This window comes from Pituophis catenifer, unplaced genomic scaffold (genome assembly GCF_029215685.1).
Source record: "Pituophis catenifer annectens isolate HBS135680 unplaced genomic scaffold, rPitCat1.0.hap2 SCAF_2, whole genome shotgun sequence".
NCBI lineage: Eukaryota > Metazoa > Chordata > Lepidosauria > Squamata > Colubridae > Pituophis > Pituophis catenifer.
Genome location: NW_027256882.1, coordinates 29967729 through 29988970, shown reverse-complemented (window position 1 = coordinate 29988970; position 21242 = coordinate 29967729). Strand labels below are relative to the sequence as shown.

Below are 21242 nucleotides of genomic sequence, written 5' to 3'. Positions count from 1 at the left end.
GAAGGTGAAGAATTGTAGGCTTTGAGAAGGAAATGGAAAATACTGTGATTTCTGGACTGATTTGCTTTTCTATTCAATGTTGGTTGTTATCCTCAGTTGTCCAGAGTGCTCTTATTGCCATCCTCTTTGTCTATAAGATTCAAATAAAATTGTATCTTTAATTGTGGATGAAATGGTTGCAGATGATGAGAAAAAAAGAAAAACATTTACATTACAATGAAAAAGCAAGCATGCTCCAATCCTCCAATAAACTCTTACATTAATCATGATTTATTTGACACATGGAAGAATACCCAGATCCAAGTTCGAATATCCATTCAATGATAAAATTCAATTCTTGACTGGATCAATCACAAATTCTTAGTAGTGCATGGGTTTTTTAAACACAGTCCAGTGAAAAAGAAAGTTTACCCTCCTTCATTTCTATGGTTTTACTTATCAGAGTATCATAATATCATCGCAAAAGAAGAGAAGAGAATAACAAAATTGGAAGGGACCTTGGAGGTCTTCTAATCCAGCCTCTGCTCAAGCAGGAGACCCTATACCATTTTGGAAAAGTGGCTCTTACGACTCTTCTGAAAGGTTTCCAGTGATGGAACACCACAGTGTCTGAAGGCAAGCCGTTCTGCTGGTTAATTGTTCTCACCATTAGGAAATTTATCACTGCTTCGATTGTATAAAGAGGTGAAGTAGCAACCAAGTACTGCTAATAAAGTGCCCTTGATCAATTGATCATCAGCAAGTATGACTACATGTATAAAAACCGAAGTTGGAGGAGTTTCCTGGTCTCCGGCATTGAGGTGTGTGTTAACACAATGCCAAAGAGTAAAGACATCAGCAATGATCTTAGAGAAGCAATTGTTGCTGCCTATCAATTTGCGAAGGTTTCAACGGCCATTTCCAAACAATTTAAAATCTACAGTGAGTAAGATTATTCACAAGTGGAAAACATTCCAGACAGTTGCCAATCTTCCCAGGAATAGATATCCAAGAAAATTCACCCCAAGGCCAGACCATGCATTGGCCAGGGAAATTGCTAAAAAAACAAAGAGTTATATCTCAGACTCTACAGGGTTCAGTTAGCATGTTAAATGTGCAATTAGCATGACAGTGCAATTAGAAAAAGACTGAACAAGTATGGTTTGTTTGGAAGGGTTGTGAAGAGAAACCCTCTTTTCTCTAAAAAGGTCATAGCAGTATGGCTGAGGTTTGCAATGTTGCATATGAACAAATCACATGAATTCTGGAACACTGTCCTTTGCACAGACCAGACCAAAGTGGAGTTGGTTGGCCATAATGCAGTGACACGTTTGACGAAAACCAAACACAGCATATCAGCACAAGTAGCTCATACAAACCATCATGCACTGTGGTGGTGGAGTGATGATTTGGGCTTGTTTTGCAGCCACAGGACCTGGACACTTTGCACTCTTTGAATTGACCATGAACTCATCTATATACCAAAGTATTCTAGAGTCAAAAGTGAGGCCATCTGTCCAATAGACATAGGATTAAGCAACAGGACAATGGACAAAAAACACATCAGCTAATCTACAACAGAATGGCTGGAAAAGAAAAGAATCAAGGTGTTCCCATGGCAGTCAAAGTCCAGACCTCAACCCGATTGGCCGGACCCCAAGAGAGTCGTGCATAAATAAACACCCACAAACCTCAATGAACTGAAGCAATTTTGTAAAGAAGAGTGAGTCAAAATTCCTCCACATCACTGCAAGAGATTGATAAAGTCATACAGGAAAGAATTACTTCTAGTTGTTGCTGCTAAAGGTGGTTCTACAAATGATTGAATCATACAATTTTTTACACATGACTTCTCCGTTTTGGCTTTCTTTTTATAAAATAAATGATGACCTGATGTAATATGTCATGTGTTGTTCATCTGTGGTTGTATTTACCAACTTTTAAGAATTTCTATGGACCAATTGATTTTTACTATGTCCCGATATATAAAATAGAAGTCAAAGAGAATGTACTTTCTTTTTCACATGACTGTTTATCTGGAAGTCTTGGGGAGAGATTATACATTTGCAGATATATACATTCAGAGGGAAATAAAAACACACACACCTACAATATGAAGATAATCCATGTCTTTCAAGTCTGAAAAACATTTCAAACCTTCTGAGCTATTGTTAATCAGGAATTGGATCATTGCTCACATGTGGAGATGGCAGGGCTGAAGTTCAGACCTCAACAGGTTTCTGAGGCCATGGAAACTTTTTTTATAATTTTTATAATTTCTATATTTTACCTGTTGTGTGCCAGCTGCCTTTTACTGTATGTAATGAAGTGAAAGCAAAAAAATTATAAATATCTGCCTTGCGCTAAGTTCTGGGTTCCTTCCTTCTTATGAGGGACCCATCTTTATTCACACAATAAATGCATTGGCTTATCAACACACACACTTGGACTCTCTTTTATTTTATCGAGCCACACATGTCAATCTGCATGGCACTAGCTTTACAGATGTGGGTTTTAACTGATGAAATGATGCCTAAAGCCTCTGCAAGATTTGAATCACCAGTTATGCCCGTGGAAGCCATGAACTCCAAATAAAGGCAGAAAATACTTTCCACAACCCCTTTGGTGACATCCTGAAGTAGTCCTCACTTACTGACTGCAATTGGGACTAGCATCTGTGTCACTAAGTGGCCCGATCATCAATCATGATTTCAAATGATGGTGCCAACATACATCTCTTCCTCTGCAGTTCTTAAACAAATCACTGTGGGTTGTTAAAAGGTAATTTCACATGACCATGGCTTGCAACTTCCTGCTGGTATCCCCACTGAGTTTGCTTGTCAGAAGCCAGCTGAGAAGGTCACATATCGGGATGATGAGTGTGGGATTCTGAAACCATGACATAAAAGTACACCAATTGCCAGAATCCGAATTGGTGCAACTCCTTTTCCTGCACCTTCATAACTACGTCTGCTTCTACAATGCCATTGTAACTTGGAAGGCTCAGTGAACCAATGGTAAGTGAGGACTACCTATGCTTGTCCTTGATCAGGTTGTAGATCCCCCCTCACCCCCATTCCATCCCTCCTTCCTCATATGTGCTTGATCTTCAGTATTAATTTTGTGAGAAGCCCCCCTCCTCCCCAGGAAGAATGAAATATTTTGGGGAATGTTAAAAGAGACAGATTATATTTCCCCAAAGGAAAAATGGAGAAAAAAAATCTTAACAAAGGCAGAAAGAAGCCCTAACAGTCTTTAGACATGGATATTTGGTTCCCATTAAGAAAGACTGGGCCAATTTATTCACAAACAAAACACCTTCAGATCCAGTTGATGGGATTAAGAAGGACAGGACAGGACTTTTAGGACATAACAGGATTAACCCAGGACCATCAGAATAGCAAAGGACTATATTGCACAATCCCCTGGAGCATTTCAAACACAAAACCCCAAAGAATGTATAAAAGTCCACCTATCCCAACCCCTTTTTGTCAGCTGTCCCAGAACAACATGATGCTGTTGGTTCTGCTCATCAGTAAACAGAATCCTTTCGGCTTCCGGTGGCTCCACGATCACCAAACGGACGCGCCTTCAGGAGCTCCAGCCCTGTGATTTCGTTAGCCGCTAGAACAGCGAAAACCGGCTGTTCAGCGGCTTGAAAATCTCCCCATGGGAAAAAGGGGGAGAGAAGAGCCGAAGGGTCTGGGTAGAGCTCCCCCAGACCCCCAGGTTTGTCTTTTTAAGCCTGGGGGTTGCAGGGTGAGCTCCCTGTAAGCCCTTCATTGCTCCGAATCCGGGACGAGTCTGCTTCATGCAGACAGAGGCATCGCGTCCACACCAGCAACACAATTTTAAGGATCATAAAGGATTTGGACTTTGGGTGCTGGCAGAGCAAATCAGAAGAACAAAAAAAAAAAAAAAAAAAACCCAACAACACAAGTAACATTTTAACTCCGTTTAAAAATGCAGAAAATGGCGCCTGAGGGCGTAAAAGCAAAAGCTATTAGTGAAAGTGCTTGTTAACGCTTGTTAACGCCTGTAACATTGATACAGCTACTGGATTACACCCTAAGAAAAAGATTTAAAGTGGAAGCGGCATGGAAAAGAATTTGGTATTGACCTCAATTAATTTACATCTTTACACTGTGTGGAAAATAGTTGGATTTGTCGACCTGATAGCTGGATAAATATAAAGTGAAGACTGAAACATGGCTGACATCAGGGTTGGAGGATCACTGTTTGGTGAATCAGCAAATTCTCAAGTTGTGACTGTAAAGGTTTTTCAAGAACTTTTAGACTCTTTTAACTCTGCTCTTTTGGAATCAATTGAAAGAACTTTTCAAAAATATAGCTTGGAGAATTATAATTATTTTTTATTTTATTTTTATTTTATTTTATTTTATTTCTATACCGCCCTTCTCCTGCGGGACTCAGGGCGGTGTACAGCCGAGATAAAACATAGCATATAAAATTTAAAAACAGTTTAAAAAACAATTAAATAATTTTGGCCCAAAATTTAAAATAACCCAATTAAAACCAAATTCAATTAAAACTGAGAGGATGGGATCAAGCCAGCCCGGCTAGATGGAATAAGTGTGTTTTCAGGGCCCGACGAAAAGTCCGGAGGTCTGATATCGTGCGTATCTCAGGGGGTAGGTCATTCCAGAGGGCAGGTGCTGCCACAGAGAAGGCTCTCCCCCTGGGGGTCACCAGCCGGCACTGTCTGGCCGATGGCACCCTGAGGAGGCCCTCTCTGTGCGAGCAAACCGGTCGGTGGGAGGCTATTGGCGGCAGAAGGCGGTCTCGCAGATACCCCGGCCCTAAGCCATAATGATTTGTTGGCTGGGAAACAGGAGGAAATTAATCAGAGGATTTTGATTCTGGGGGACAAAGAGGCTGTCAGGATTGAAATGGAGGTGGGCACAGTTGAAACACAGGTCTTGGCAGATGCTCCCACTCAATTAATAGAAAAGCAACAAGTAGACTCTTTATTGCAAGCTGATAAACTTTATGGTAACAATTCTTGGCTTTATAGACAAAGGAATGAACTGATTGATTATACAAGCAAGAAGAGTCGAAATGGGGGTTTTAAACCAGAAAAAATGATTTCAAGAAGAGAGCGAGCTTTCAAGATACATCAACCTCAAATCAAAATTCAAAAATTTTCGAAAATAAAATTAGGGGGAGGAGCAATGTTGAAAGAATTATTGAAGAAGGACTGGAAAAAATATAGAAAGAAGGGAAGAATAGAAGATTAATTCTTTTTGGGGGGAGGATTTTAGTAATAAATTGAAAATCTTAATTAAATTGGTATTTTTAAAGGTTATTCTAAGACAATGATATAAAGGAAGTGTTTTCTTACAATTAGTTTTGGATATAAAAACAATTGCTTCTTAAAAGTTATGGAGGTATTAAAATGGTTAATTGAAAACTTGAAGGATATCTTTCTGCAGGTTTTGAAATTTATATTTTGTGAAATGAATTAAGAATGTTTTATTGATGTATTAAGATTTTTAAAATGTTTAACATAAGATTATAGTATCTTAAAAGGTATACGAGAGGAAATGTTCAAGGTTTTAAAATGTTCAATTTTATGAAGGATTAAAGAGGATAAAAGTTATATTTAGAATCTTATTAGGGAGTAATGCTGAAAAAGAATGGTGTTTGAGGGTGTGGAAATGAAACCTATCCATGATTTTTAATGTTTGTAATATTGTTAAATTATTGGATTACACATCAAGAAAAAGGTCTTTATATTTAGGAAGAATGAATTTAATTCAATTAATTTTGAGCATTTATAAAAGGGAGGTTGATGAATTTGAGTAAGGGGACTTAAAGAGTGTGTGGGTTTTGAATTTTGTAGTTAGTTAGTATATTTTAGCTTATGCTTGTTAAATGTTATACCCTGTTTTCGCTCTGGGAAGTGGGGGGGGGGAGGTGGGGAGGGAGGGACAAAGGTTGGGTTGGGATAAAAGTGTTGAATAGATAAATGTTTTAATAGAAAAGTAAATGTAGGGGAAATGTAATAATAAATGAAATGATAATATTAAGATATGATAATTATTGGAGGAGTAAGATGGAAAAAAGATGTATTCAGATGATATATTGACTGATTGATTATATATTGTGTGTTTGTTTGTTTATAAAATAAAAAACTTTTTAATAAAAAAAAGTAAACAGAATCCTTTCCAATCAGCCACCATTTTATTTCCAGCTCTTTTCTCCTGGCTTGGAACCGGACCGGATTTTTCTTCCTACAATTTATTTAGATATATATATATACACACACACACACACATGAAAACAATAAATTTTATAAATAATTACACTGAACAATCAAAACATTCAATAGCTATTGTTAAAAAAGTGCTGGGTTAAGCATAGTTGAACCTGGTGTATACACGGATGGGGGCACTAATAGGAAAACACGGTGCTTGTTAGCTAGAAATGGAAGCAAAACAGAAACGACTAGAGACACATAAATCCGATCTTGTTGCCCATAAAACATCAGGTCCATAAAATAATAATTGAGTTGGGGGGACCTTGGAGGTCTTCTAGTCCATCCCCTGTTCAGCCAGGAGACCCTATTCCGTCCAGAACAAATGGCTGTCCAATCTCCCCTCAAAACCCTCCAGTGACGGAGCAGCCACAACCTCTGGAGGGAAGCCATTCCCAAAGAATCAACCTCCACTTGAAAGAGGCTTTTTCAAGCTTCCCACCAGCAGAAATTGCAGCCACCAGTTTCCCAGCCTGCAGCACCAGTGGGCTTCCATTTGGGGAGGGAAGGAACCTGCAGCAGCAGCAGCTGAGAGGCTTCAGCCCAGTTGCTTCTCCGCTTCCAGGCCGTGGAGGGAACCGAACAGCCCGACTTGCTTCCGGACTCTCCTCCCACCTGCAGCCCTCAACTCACCTGCCAGCTGCTGCTCCGACCCTGCGAAGAGCACAAAAGCCGCTCTGCACTCCACTTTCCTCCCATGAATCATCCGGAAGAGGAAGTTCCTCTGCGCTTCTCCTCCCATCCCCTCCTTTCTAGCAATGAAGTACTCGATGGTTTAAAAACTCCTTTTTCAAGCTCAACCACGGATTGCTCTGAAGTGTGGATGGTTTTCTAGGCACAGACATTGCCTGACCGCCATCTAGCGACAGGACGTGGAAAAACATGCTTTGTCCAATCTCCACCAAAGCGTTTGGAAGAGGTTTTCACTGATTACGTGGCAGCAGGTCCTTTTCGACTCCTAGCAACCGACCTTTGCAACTGAATCAAGTGAAATAGTGAAACGTGACGCTTTGGTGCCTATGGGTCAGTCTTGATGCCTGGCCTTGCAGTTTCCTTTGGAAGGGTTTTTGGGAGGGGGTTCCCCCCCCCTGTCCTGCTTCCAAGGGCTGAGAGGACTGGCCAAAGTTGAGCAGATGGTTTTGCCCTTTAGGTGGGACTGGAACTGAGCGTTTCTCTGTCTCCAACCTGGTGTCTTCGCCACTACACCAAACTGGATCTTCTCCCTCACTACAAAACATACCCACTGATCTGTTCCTGCTGCGCCCACAAGCCAATTCAAGGATGCAGCTTTCAAGATGAATCAATCAGAATAGATCTGGAAGGGATCTTGGTGGTCTTCTAGTCCAACCTCCTTGTCGTGGAGGTTAAATCAATGTACCATAAAACCTTATCTCTATAACAATCTACTACTGTTTTTATTTACATAATAATAAAAACAATATTCAAATACTAAATAGTATGTCATTCCTTTTCTTAAATACCCTGTCAGATATATATATATGTAATCACTCTATATGATTATAGTTCTGGCTATTCTTCCTCAGAAGAAGGAGTCTTTTAATACATCAGATCTACCTCTGATCCCTAATCAGAAATCTCCTGCCAATTTACTGATGACTAACTGTCTTCAGAACTGCCTTTCAACTGCATACTGACTGCAGAACTGCCCTTTAGAACTGCCCTCTACCTGACATTTAGAACTACAGAGCTGCCCTCTAACTGACAACTAACTGACTACTAACTGACAATAGTTTTCGGTCAGGAATCTCCTTTTATACTGTCACAGTGACAGTTAGGGGAGGGAATATAAAAGCCAGGGAGTTTCAAACTCATTAGCCGCTTTCTGATTGGCTTATTTACTTGTCCATTCCAAATGCCATTAATAGGCACAGCAAATGAGAAATAACTTTTCTCTAACACGCCTGGATCCAGGAGACCTTATTTCAGACAAATGACTATCCAGTCTATTTTTAAAAACTTCCAGTGATGACCCATCCACAACCTCTGAAGGCAAGCTGTCCCACTGGTTAATTCTTCTCCCTGTTAGGAAATTTCTCCTTAATTCTAAGTTGCTTCTCTCCTTGGTTAGTTTTCATCCAATATTTCTTGTCCCGCCTTCTGGTGCAGAATTTACGCATAATTGCAAACCAGTGCCACCCCCAAATAACTGTGATGGCCACCACTTTGAGGAACACTTGTAACTCTACTTTTTCAGCACCAGTGTCATTTTGAAGGCTGAGTAGTAAGCAGTAAGCGAGGACTGTCCTTCTGACTGTCTTTCTGCAAAGGGATCACATGCAATGCAACCTAGTAAAAAACATTGTAACTGTCTTTTTGAATGGTGTAGGTGAAATGTGGGTTAGGAGCAGGGAAATAACGCTTTGTTCTCCACTCTGTCATGAAACATCCACAGTGATTATCCAGAGACCACTGAGTTACATTCACTACTAATCTCTGAGATGCTCCTGCACCTCAATAGTTGTATAGAGAGCTTAAAGTCTTGTTGTAAGGAAACATAGAGAACAAGCTGAATTGGGCCTGTGTGGACACAGGAGGAAGAATCAGACGGGAATTTCTGGACCAGTGAGTCAAAGTGTTTACATTCCCTGACCATATCTCACAGAGCGCATAGTTGCCATACTGACTTTCTAGGCAGGGATAAATAAGGCTTCCCAAATGGGGTTATCAAAAATATTCCAACATCACGCTGTACTCTATAGGGTGCTTGCCTGTTTCTATATCTTTGTAATGTAATGGGCTAACGGTATATAAACTGCGGTTCTGCTTTAGGTCAGGGCTGCTCAGAAAGCTGCCAATGCTTTGGTGGAATCCATTGTGCAGAATGTGTCAAGCGTCAGGTGTTTACCAGAGCTGAAAAAGACTTTTTCACAACAATACTAGAAGTCTCCATTGGACAATGTGACCTGGCCTAATAGGGGGGAGGGAAAACTTGAACTTTAACTATGTGGGTTTGTGCAGGAAACAGTCAGATCTGCCTTTGCCCTCATCTTTGCCGATATGATGTACTCATTAAAGTTTTGTATTAAGAGATTGTATCGTCTCAGCCGTGCTTGCTTTGGTTGGGTTCGACATAGTGTTTGTTGGCATGCTTAATATATGCTGAGGTCATTTGGTTGCTTCAGATGAGGCAGGTTTGGCCACAATATTCTTTTCCTTTGTGCTTCTCCCTTTTCTCTCTCTTCCTCCTTATTGACTGCTAGGGAGTAGTCATGTTGCTATCACTGAGATGTTTACGATGTCTGCAGGGGTGTGTGTGTGTGTGTGTGTGTGTGTGTGAGAGAGAGAGAGAGAGAGAGAGAGAGAGAGAGAGAGAGAGAGAGAGAGAGAGAGAGAGAGAGAGAGAGAGAGAGAGAGAGAGAGAGAGAGAGAGAGAGAGAGAGAGAGGAGAAACACTCTGGAGAAGGAAATGATAGTTTTTGCAAGAAACGTGCAATCATTAATCCTTTAAATCATTAGGCATTGAGTGCCACCCCAAAGAGACCTTGGTTTTTTGTGTTTTTTTTTAATTTTGATTTATATGCCACCCTTCTCCGGAGACTCAGGGCGGCTTACAATGCGTTAAGGAATAGCCTTCATACTTTTGTATATTCATACAAAGTCAGCTTATTGCCCCCACAAACTGGGTTAACTTGTTCTGCAGCATATTTTATGTCCTTCTAACTTGCTTGTTTTTCTGGGAGACTTCCACCATCAAGAGTGTTTCCTCAGAGAGGTCACAGACCTGCCACAGGGAATATGAAGCCGCAGGAGGAGGAAGTGGACTTTGGACTCTGCTCCAAAGAGCTTGGTGGGTCCCTACAAACTACAGTGTATGTGCGGGTGTGCTCCTGTTGTACATCTGCTGTGGGATATGAAATCCCTGGGCAGCAACAAGTTAAACACATGGCCTGTTGGTCCCGTCTCATTCTCTGGGTTCCCACCTGGCCCAAGGAGCCCTTAAGTGGGACTCTACCATAAGGGTCTGGTTACTGCTTGCCACCTGTGCATTGAAAAAATCTCCCTCCTCCTCTGCACACATAAGTAACATGGAAGGGAAATGTTGGACTGGATTTCTCTGAGGAATGGACTTCAGGCCAGGATCAGTTTCCAAGGAAGTTTTTATTCTGGTTAACTGAGCAGAGATAATTTCCATATAAGAATGTGAGATGACAATTTCTCAACAGAGAAAAGGGTGAAAAGTGCAATTATATGGTTTTTCTTTTTTCAATTCCCTTCCTGCTTCTCTACCATTTGTTTTTGTTTGCCTTGTACATTAGTTTAAAATTTTGAATTAAAAAAAGAACTCTTCTGGTTTGGTGTCGCAGCGAGACAGTCAGGGAAATAGCGGGCTCTGATGAGTCCTGTGAAAACCCCAACTACTGAACCGCCACCAATGGGTCTTCGGACCAGAACCGTCCTGCAGGGACGGGGAAGAAAGAGAGGCGCCTCGGATGACTAAGAGGAACGGGCAAGTTCCTCGGACGTCAGTGGGAACTTTCTGTGAGTCGGCAGTGGGGGGCAGCAGCCATGGCGGCTGCCACAAAGCTCGGACAACTGGACTAAGAAATGTGCTGGAGGAGAGTGGAAAAGAATGGACCTCTTTGAAGCTGGTTGAGTGACAACCAACCCAGGCATGTAACAATGCTTGGAGCAATATTTTTAACTATAAGACCCCTAGCCAAAAATAGCGGCTGAACAACAAAGGGGCAATGACAATTCTGAAATGAAACTTTAAAGAGACAAAGACCCACCCAGAAATTGACTTTGGAATAGAATCAACTGAAAAAAAACAAATATTGAGATTTGACTAAAAGACTGGCTAAAGTTTTAAATTTGAATTGGACTTTAAAAAAGAAGATGATTTGATATTTTTAAAATTAAAAAGTAAAGAGGAAAAGACTTGATAGAAAATCGATTGATGAATAGATCCAACTGAAAAAAATTAAATATTAGGACAAGGTTCAAAAACTGGACAAAGTTTTAAATTGGAACTTTAAGGGGAAAAAAAACCAGATTTAATACTTTTAAAAAACAGAAAAAGAAGAGAATCAAATAGGATTTATATAATTGTAACAAAATGGATACTTGCATGACTAATGGAAATTGTGGATTGAAGAGAGACACCTTCTGGTTTAAAAAGGAACATTGTAACTTGCTTCTTGTTTTGGAACATTGTGAATGCTACAGATAATAGCCGTGGGATCTTGGTGATGGAGGTGTTCTTTCTTTGTCTGTAGATGGCTCGACTTTGGTGAAAAGAAAGGGAAAATATATAAATTACATAAATATAATTGGTACTAATTGGCGCAGAAATGAAAGAAGTCAACAGGCATAGGAACGAAAGAAGAAATAACTGATATATGTTGCTTGGAATAGAAGTAAGAAAAAGAACTAAAATGATCTACGGAGAATGTAAATTGGGGACATTGAAATTCAAAAGAAATATATGCTAACAGATAAGAAAATAAGATATACACGGCTGGAAAAAAAAGAAGATAAACATGATTAGAAATGGAAAGCAACGTATAGATGGATAGCAATAATAAAAAGGAGGTCTTTATAGATGAATAAGCATTGAATATGAATATGTGAGAATATGTTATAGAGATATAAAACTGAAGTAAGAAAGGAAGATAGAATATAAAAGAAATAGATTGTTAAAAGAAATTTATTAACTCATAAATGGATGTATTTAATGTAAGAACTAAATATCATTGTTAAATTGTTATAAAGATGATAATGATAATATGAAAAATAAGATGATTATACTGGGTGTAACAGTAATATTAAAGATGTTAATGCTGAGATTAACAGCTAAAAGAAGATGACTAAGATGAAGATGATATGCTGGGACAAATAGTTAAAATAAAAATGACTATATTGGAATTAATAATAATAATGAAATGATTTATGTTGGCAGTAACAGTAAAATAAGATCTAGGCTGAGATAAATAGAAAAATGAAGATGATAAATATTAACAGTTAAAATATTGTGTAAATATTCTTAGTAATTGTAAGGATTTATATTTTTAAGATATCTTAATTTAAGCTAAAAGAGAAAAGAAAATTGAAATGATATTGGGTAGGATTTTAAGATTTAAGTAACCGGTTTTAGGATAATGGAATTGTTGGATAGAATTTAGGGTAATGATGATGTAAAATATTAAGTTGTGTTATCTGAAAATTAAGATTGAGATGAAACAATAGAAAGGTAATTGTTTTGAGTAAATCATTATAGGTTAGGCATTTCTCTTTGTTTATTTTTATTGTTATAAGATGGTAATTAGTGGAGATTTGGATAAAGCTTTTGTTAAAGAGAAGTTAGTAATTGTAATTTTGACCGGATCAATGGCTCGTTCTGAAAAGATGTATTTTTTGTTTATGTTTCAAAAAAAATAAATTTTCAAAAAAAAAAATTGAATTAAAAAAAGGAATGTGTATGAAAGAGTGGTGTGACCTTGATACATTTTTGTATGCACATCTGTATTACCAACATTTTTTCCAACCGTTTGTAATGCCTTTTGGAAACATTTCTCTTACTACAAATAGACAAGTCATCTACTCTTGTTAAGCCCCCTTTTCTAGCCCTGCTGGGTATGTGACTTTCTCACTTTCACCTAATGGAGACTTCTGTGTATGCAAAGTTATAGACACACAAGGCATTTAGCATCAGTGTGCTTGGAAGCATCTCTGGGCAGTACGAATGAAGTTCCCTCCCTTTGAGCCTCTGACCCACTGATCCTCCTGGGTCCTAAATCCTTGGGAACCACAAGAAATCAGCCATAAAGTTTTGGGGAGGTTTGGATCTCCACTGAGTCACCCCTAAGAAAGTGCAAAATCTATACATCAGCTTTCTGCAAACTGCTGCCCTCCAAGTCTTTTGCCCAAAATTTGGGAGTAATAAGACTGAAATCTAACTCCTGCACAGATTGGAAAGGCTGCTCTGAGCAACTCTTTCCTCTAGTGAGATTTAGATTCTGCAAGGATGCAGATAGATAAAGTATCTTAGGGAGGTGGTGTTTAGGGTATTCCCTAATCTTGAGAAGCTAAGTAAGTCAAGCTTCACTCTTCAAGGTTCGCTCAGTTGCAAAGATATGTTTAGGGGAGTTATCCTGCACTCCCATTTCCCTGCCATTTCCTTGGCAGCGTTTTTTGAAAGCAGATTTCCCCATTCCAAGGCCTGAGAGGATGAGACAGGCCAAGGTCTCTGAGATGGCTTTGTGCCTAAAGCAGGACCAGAAATTAGTGTCTCTCAGGCTCTAGCTTGGTGACCATCAAACTGGGCTTTCTTCATCCCCACAAAATCTATACATTCAGCTGTTCCTGCTACTCCAGCCCCAAATTCAAGGCTGCAGCTGTCAAAATAAAGTATCCTCCAAACAACACCTATTTTCCACCTTTCAATCTCAGCTTCAAATCTTGATTCTGAGGAAATGGACTGTTCGTCTGAGTGGTGACTTATGGCTTTTGACGTCACCCTGTAAACCATGCCCTCCGACTCTTAGTTTGGCTTTATTTAATTTTGCTTGATATTATTATATAGCCCTGTGAGATTCAGAGGCTTTGGGATTATTGAAAGGGTTTCCGACTCCTAACTATGATGAGACATAATAAAGATGGTACACTAAAATGTGACACCAAGGAAAGAAAAAAGGAAAATTGATTAAATATATTTTTACTGTTTTAAATTTTAGAAATTTTGCATATGATTAAATTTGAAATCAGACTTAAGATTCAGGCCAAGACCCTCTTGGATTCTCCACACACACCTGGCCTGGTCCTGGCTGTTGGGTGTAATGAGACCTACTAAAAAAATTGTAACCTGTCTTTGGGAATGGTGTTGGGGAAATAAATCTTGGAATTCTTTGGTGTCTTCCAATCCCAGAAAAATCAGGACCATTCATCTGCATAGCTAAAATGTCACTTTTGCTGCCACAAATAATGTTCCTCCCTATATTTCAAGGATAAAAACATTAAGAAGCCCTGAGAGAGAAGCACTGAAAGAACAGGAAATGTCTTCAATGTGTTTACAGAAATGCTGACACTTTCCTTTATTTGTCTTTCTCAAAAGCTGCTAAAGATGCTTATGCAATGCTCTTTTAGCAGTGAAACATTACTGTACATTCCCCCCCCCACATCTACCCACCAAGCCCCCCCCCCCCCGACAAAAGTATTAGTATCTTGGTGCTGCTCTCACCCACCAGCTGTCAAAGGCTAATAAGGAGGCTCCTAAAAACAAAGGAGTTCACAGCAGGAGTTGCGAATAAACCTGGAGGTCCTGTGCACAAAACCACAATCCCTTTTCTCCTCAACTCAATATTCCTACAGCTCTTCTCCATGAAGGTCACCTGCATGGCAGAACAGCCTTTACATCTGAAAACTGAGGCAAGAAGGCAGCAAATGGAAGAGCGAAAGCAGGAAGTGATGTCGTTCAATGTAAGAGATTCACTCCCACGAATTCTCGAGTTAACAGATGGAATGGGCAGGATCCATTACATTTGTAACCTGAGGACTACCCATATCCAGCAACTTCTGCTGCTGATGGCCAGATGGCTATTATCAAACTAATATGTTGCCATTTTTTCCTTCCTCCTTCCCGTCTAATACCATTACATATTTGCCTACAAAAGAATAGGCAAATCTCAGTTGGACTTTCAATGGGATATTAGAAATGAAATTCAAGCTTTCTCTACACTCATCACTTGGGGCATCATGTGGATTTTTTTGTGTGCAATAAGGCTGGAATGTTTCCTGAAGCACCATCCACATTCAGGGCACTCAAATAGTTTCACCCCTGTGTGTATAAGCATATGATTTAAAAGGCTAGTCCTAATACTGAAATTTTTCCCACAGTCTGGACACTTCTATAGTTTCTCTCCTGTGGTGTATCACCAGGTTGGAATTCCAACTGAAACTTTTGCCAGAAACGGGACACTCATTCAGTTTCTCTCCTGTGTGAGTCCTCTGGTGCACCATGAGCTGGGATCTCTGAAACTTTTCCATGAACAGGACATTCAAAGAGTTTCTTTCCTATGTGAGTCCTCTGGTGTATCACCAGGTTAGAATTCTTCCTGAAACATTTACCACAGTCAGGCCATATAAAAGGTTTCTCTCCTGTGTGAGTCCTCTGGTATTCCACGAGGTGGGAATTCTGACTGAAACTTTTCCACAAAGAGGAGATTCAAATGATTCCTGTCTGAATCCTGTAGTGTTGAACCAGGGTGGAATTCTTACTGAAAGTATTCCCACAGTCAGGTTTCTTGAAACACTGTCCACATTCGGAGCACTCAAATGGTTTCTCCCCTGTGTGTATAAGGACATGATTTAAAAGGCTAACCCTAATACTGAGATCTTTCCCACAGTCAGGACATTTAAAGGGTTTCTCTCCTGTGTGAGTCCTTTGGTGGTTCACCAGGCTGGAATTGTTACTGAAACTTTTACCACAATCAGGACATTTAAAGGGTTTTTCTCCTGTGTAAATCCTCTGCTGTATCACCAGGATGGAATTATCACAGAAATATTTCCCACAATCAGGACATTTAAACCGTTTCTCCTTGGTGTGAGTCCACGTTGCCATACTCGCTAAAGAATTTACCACATTGGGAGCACTTGTAGGGCTTCTCTCCTGTGTGAGTCCTCTGGTGCATCACGAGCTGGGATCTCTGAAAGTTTCCCATGAACAGGAAATTCAAAGAGTTTCTCTCCTATGTGAGTCCTCTGGTGTATCACTAGGCTGGAATTCTCACTGAAACCTTTCCCACAGTCAGGACATTCAAAGAGTTTCTCTCCTGTGTGAATCCTCTGGTGTTTCACCAGGCTGGAATTGTTACTGAAACTTTTACCACAATCAAGACATTCAAAGGGTTTCTCTCCTGTGTGAGTCCTCTGGTGTGTCACCAGGGTGGAATTGTGACTGAAATGTTTCCCACAATCAGGACATTCAAAGGGTTTCTCTCCTGTGTGAGTCCTCTGGTGTGTCACCAGGTTGGAATGATGACTGAAACATTTTCCACAATCAGGACATTCAAAGGGTTTTTCTCCTGTATGTGTCCTCTGATGGCCAATAAGGCTGGAATTCTTACTGAAACTTTTCCCACAAATAGGACATTCAAATGGTTTCACTCCTGTATGAGTCCTCTGGTGTGTCACCATGTTGGAATGCTGACTGAAACATTTTCCACAATCAGGACATTCAAACAATTTCTCCTTGGTGTGAGTCCATGTTGCCATGCTCGCTAAAGCATTTACCGCATTGGGAGCACTTGTAGGGCTTCTCTCCTGTGTGAGTCCTCTGGTGCACCATGAGCTGGGATCTCTAAGATAAACTTTTCCAAGAACAGGACATTCAAAGAGGTTTGCTCCTATGTGAGTCCTCTGGTGTTGAGCAAGGGTGGAATTCTGACTGAAACATTTTCCACAGTCAGGACATTTAAAGGGTTTCTCTCCTGTGTGAATCCTCTGGTGTTGAACAAGGGTGCAATTCTGAGCGAAACTTTTCCCACAGTCAGGACATTCAAAGGGTTTCTCTCCTGAGTGAGTCCTCTGATGTTTCACGAGGTGGGAATTCTGACTGAAACATTTTCCACAAACAGGACATTCAAATGGTTTCTCCCCTGTGTGAATCCTCTGGTGTTTCACCAGGCTGGAATTGTTATTGAAACTTTTACCACAATCAGGACATTCAAAGGATTTTTCTCCTGTGTGAGTCCTTTGGTGTGTCACCAGATTGGAATTGGTATTGAAACTTTTCCCACAGTCAGGACATTTAAAGGGTTTCTCTCCTGTGTGAATCCTCTGGTGTTGAACAAGGGTGCAATTCTGAGTGAAACTTTTCCCACAGTCAGGACATTCAAAGGGTTTCTCTCCTGTGTGAGTCTTCTGGTGTTTTACAAGGTGGGAATTCTGACTGAAACTTTTTCCACAAACAGGACATTCAAATGGTTTCTCCCCTGTGTGAATCCTCTGGTGGCCAATAAGGCTGAAATTCTTACTGAAACTTTTCCCACAAATAGGACATTCAAACGGTTTCACTCCTGTGTGAGTGCTCTGGTGTGTCACCATGTTGGAATGCTGACTGAAACATTTTCCACAATCAGGACATTCAAACGGTTTCTCTCCTGTGTGAATCCTCTGGTGTGTCACCAAGCTGGAATTATGACAGAAAAATTTTCCACAATCAGGACATTCAAGCGGTTTCTCCTTGGTGTGAGTCCACGTTGCCATGCTTGCTAAAGCATTTATCGCATTGGGAGCACTTGTAGGGCTTCTCTCCTGTGTGGGTCCTTCCAAGAACCACAACAGACTTGTTCTGACCAAAGGTTTTGCCACATTTAGAGTATTGTATGGCTTTTCTCTAGTCTGGATCCTCTCAGGCATAATTAGCTGTGATTTACAAGTCGTATCTTTCCCGCAACTGTCACGTCTATGGAGCTTTTCCACAAGTAATATTCTTGAGGAGGTCCAAAATATGGATGATCCCTTGTTTAGCAGTGCTTTGATTCAAGCCGTTTTCTTGCTCCCAGAGGGAGGCCTGCAACACTGTCTGCTCTAAGGGCTTTCCAATTGACCTTTTCCTCCCCAGTAACTTCCCGATATTTCCCCCTTTTGCTCAATGGAACAATAATCTCGCTTGACTTTTCATGTAACGTATGCTTGAATTCCACACTCTACTTTTCCCAGCTAGAAATCTTGATTTTCTCTTGTTTCTCTCTCACTTGCTGAGGAAGATGAAGAACTGTGTGGCTGTCTGAAGGAAATGGAAAATATTTTGATTTCTGGACTGACTTGCTTTGCTATTCAATGTTGCTTGTTGTCCTCAGTTGTCCAGAGGGCTCTTATTGCCATCGTCTTTGCCTATAAGATTCAAATAAAAATGTATCTTTAATGGTTGCAGAAGATGATAAAAAAAGAAAAACATTTACATTACAATGAAAAATGATGAAATTCACTTGTTGACTAGGTCAATCACAAATTCTTAGCAATGCAAAGGATTTTTTCAAATACAGTCAAGTGAAAAAGAAAGTACACCCTATTTGATTTCTATGGTTTTACTTATCAGGATATCATAAATATCATTGCTAGAGAACAGAAGAAAATAACAGAACTGGAATGGACCTTGTAGGTCTTCCAATCCAGCCTCTGCTCAAGCAGGAGACCTTATACCATTTCAGACAAGTGGCTGTTTCATCTCTTCTGAAGAGCCTCCAGTGATGGAGCACCACAACTTCTGAAGCAAGCCGTTCTGTTGGTTACTTGTTCTCACTATTAGGAAACTTCTCACTGCTTACATAGTATAAAGAGGCAAAGTAGCAGCCAAGTACTGCTAATAAAGTGCCCTTGATCAATTGATCAGCAGCCAGGATAATTACATTGATAAAAGGCAAAGCTGTAGGAGTTTGCTGGTCTCTGGCATTGAGGTGTGTGTTAACACAATGCCAAAGTGTAAAGACATCAGCAATGATCTTAGAGAAGCAATTATTGCTGCCGATCAATTTCGGAAAGTTTAAAAGGCCATTTCCAAACAATTTAAAATCCATCATACTACAGTGAGGAAGATTTTTCACAAGTAGGAGCTGGGGTGTGTGAGTCGTGGCCAGCACCCACAGCAAAATGAAGCTTTCTTCGGGGATTTCCGAAGGATCGTCGATATCGCAGCCATCTGGGGGTCTTTTTTGACTGAATCTGTCCTGTAGGGACGGTGAACGAGAGAGGCAGAGACTGGCAAGGACAGGGAAGTTGCAAATTCCCTGGCTGGTTGGAAGAAGCCTCTCAACCGGACAGCTGAGAAAGCAGCCACTGAGAGTTGCTATGGCCACAGCAGAAGCGTGGAAGTAAAGGGAAGTGTGGATCATCTGGGTGAGATGCCTGCTTTTCATAAAAATACAAGTTTCTTTTCATAACCTCCTGGAAATAGCTAAAAGAGCAGTAAATGGCAAAGAGAGAGGAGGAGGGAGTGACCGTGTGTCAGCTTCTCTACCTCCAACAATACAGCAGCGAGGAAAGTGGGTGAGCCTAAATTAAAGAAGAGAAAATTAAACGGATTAGCAGAATTGATTTGGACAATGAGAGAATAATAGCAGAATGACTGATTGAATATTTTTAAATTTTTTAATCTTAACAAATGAAATTGAACTAAATTTAAGTGATGGAATTAAGTGTTTTTAAAAGGAAAAACTCTTTCTACTTTTCTTGGGTGAAAATAAACTGCAGTACCACCTAGAGGCACCACTGAAAGGATAATGAACTGAATAATAAAGTTAAATGAACACGTCAAGACAAGAATGACCTTGATAATGCTTGCTGAACTGATTAGAAATTGTTTGGTTTTATAGATTGAGGCAAACTGAGAGCCTTGTTTTTAAATTCAAGCTGAAACAGTGTACCTTTTGAAGTTTGCAAAAGAAGAAGTAACAGGAAAGATTATTGACAATTCCCATTCAGTTTGGCTTTTGGGATATTTTTTTTCTTTTTCCTTTACTTGTGGATAACAGAGTGGAGATTCTACTTGTTAATTTTTAGTTCCCTTTTCTTTCTTTTTCAGTTGCTTTTTTGTGTTTAACAATTGGTTGGATTGTTTTTCTTTTTTCTTCTTTTTATTTTTGTCTGTGCTTCTTTTTTATACACAGACATTCCTCTTTTTTTTCTACCTTCTTGGCTTTTTGGTCTAGTTAATTCCTCACCAGAGGAAACTTGGATTAAGTTTAGAAAAACCTGAAGATTAAAATTGTAAATGTTGGATTTGGATTGTAATTCTCTATTTTTGTATTGTTTTGTTTTTTGTTATCTCTCTTTGTCTCCTTTTTATTATTATTTTTTCTTTTTGGTTGGTTGGTTGGTTGATTTTTGTACTTTTACTTTTTTTTTCATTCACCCAACGGTGAATGAACGGTGAATAACAGGATTAACCCATCACCATTAAAATGGAGCATTTCAAACACAAAACCCCAAAGAATGTATAAAGGCTCACCTATCCCAACCCCATTTTGTCAACAACCTAAAAAAGACCAGAGACACATAAGTCCGATCTTGTTGCCCAGAAAACATCAGGTCCATAAGAGAAGAATTGAATTGGGGGGGACCTTGGAGGTCTTCTAGTCCATCCCCTGTTCAGGCAGGAGACCCTATTCCGTCCAGAACAAATGGCTGCCCAATCTCCCCTCAAAACCCTCCAGTGACGGAGCAGCCACAACCTCTGGAGGGAAGCCATTCCCAAAGAACCAACCTCCACTTGAAAGAGGCTTTTTCAAGCTTCCCACCAGCAGAAATTGCAGCCACCAGTTTCCCAGCCTGCAGCACCAGTGGGCTTCCATTTGGGGAGGGAAGGAACCTGCAGCAGGAGCAGCTGAGAGGCTTCAGCCCAGTTGCTTCTCCGCTTCCAGGCCGTGGAGGGAACCGAACAGCCCGACTTGCTCCCGGACTCTCCTCCCACCTGTTGCCCTAACTCACCTGCCAGCTGCTGCTCCGACCCCGGGAAGAGCAGAAAAGCCGCTCTGCACACCAACTTCCTCCCATCAGCCATCCGGAAGAGGAAGTTCCTCTGCACCTCTCCTCTCCTCCCATTCCCCTCCTTTCTAGCAATGAAGTACTCGATGGTTTAAAAACTCCTTTTTCAAGCTCAAGCACGGATGGCACTAAAGTGTGGGCGGCTTTCTAGGCAAAGATGTTGCCTGATCGCCATCTAGTGACAAAATGTGGAAAAACATGCTTGTCCAGGCTCCACCAAGTCATTTGGAAGATATCTTCAGTAATTACATGGCAGCAGGTCCTTTTCGACTCCTAGCAACTGACCTTTGCAACTGAGCCAAGTATTAATGCAGCCTAGGATTGTATTGGTTATTTTGGCTGCTGTCACTCACTGTTGGATCACATTTAAGTGATTGTCCGCTGGGACTCCAAGATCCCTCTCACAGTTACGGGCATTAAACCAGTTTATACTGGCTTAATTCACCTAGTTTATACCCATGCAGTTGGTTTTTCTTGTCTAAGT

The 21242-nt window shown here is 40.4% G+C and overlaps 2 protein-coding genes across 2 annotated transcripts in view; one reads left to right on the top strand and one right to left on the bottom strand.

The window, feature by feature from the left end:
* LOC139310059 (uncharacterized) overlaps positions 1–21242 on the top strand; it is a 649177-nt gene that overhangs the window by 138750 nt on the left and 489185 nt on the right.
* Positions 15848–21242, bottom strand: part of LOC139312011 (zinc finger protein 850-like) — a 34809-nt gene continuing 29414 nt past the window's right edge. Inside the window, exon 2 of the mRNA XM_070936530.1 lies at positions 15848–17234. Within this exon, the coding sequence (XP_070792631.1) occupies positions 15848–17234 (1387 nt within the window). The remainder of the gene's footprint in view (positions 17235–21242) is intronic.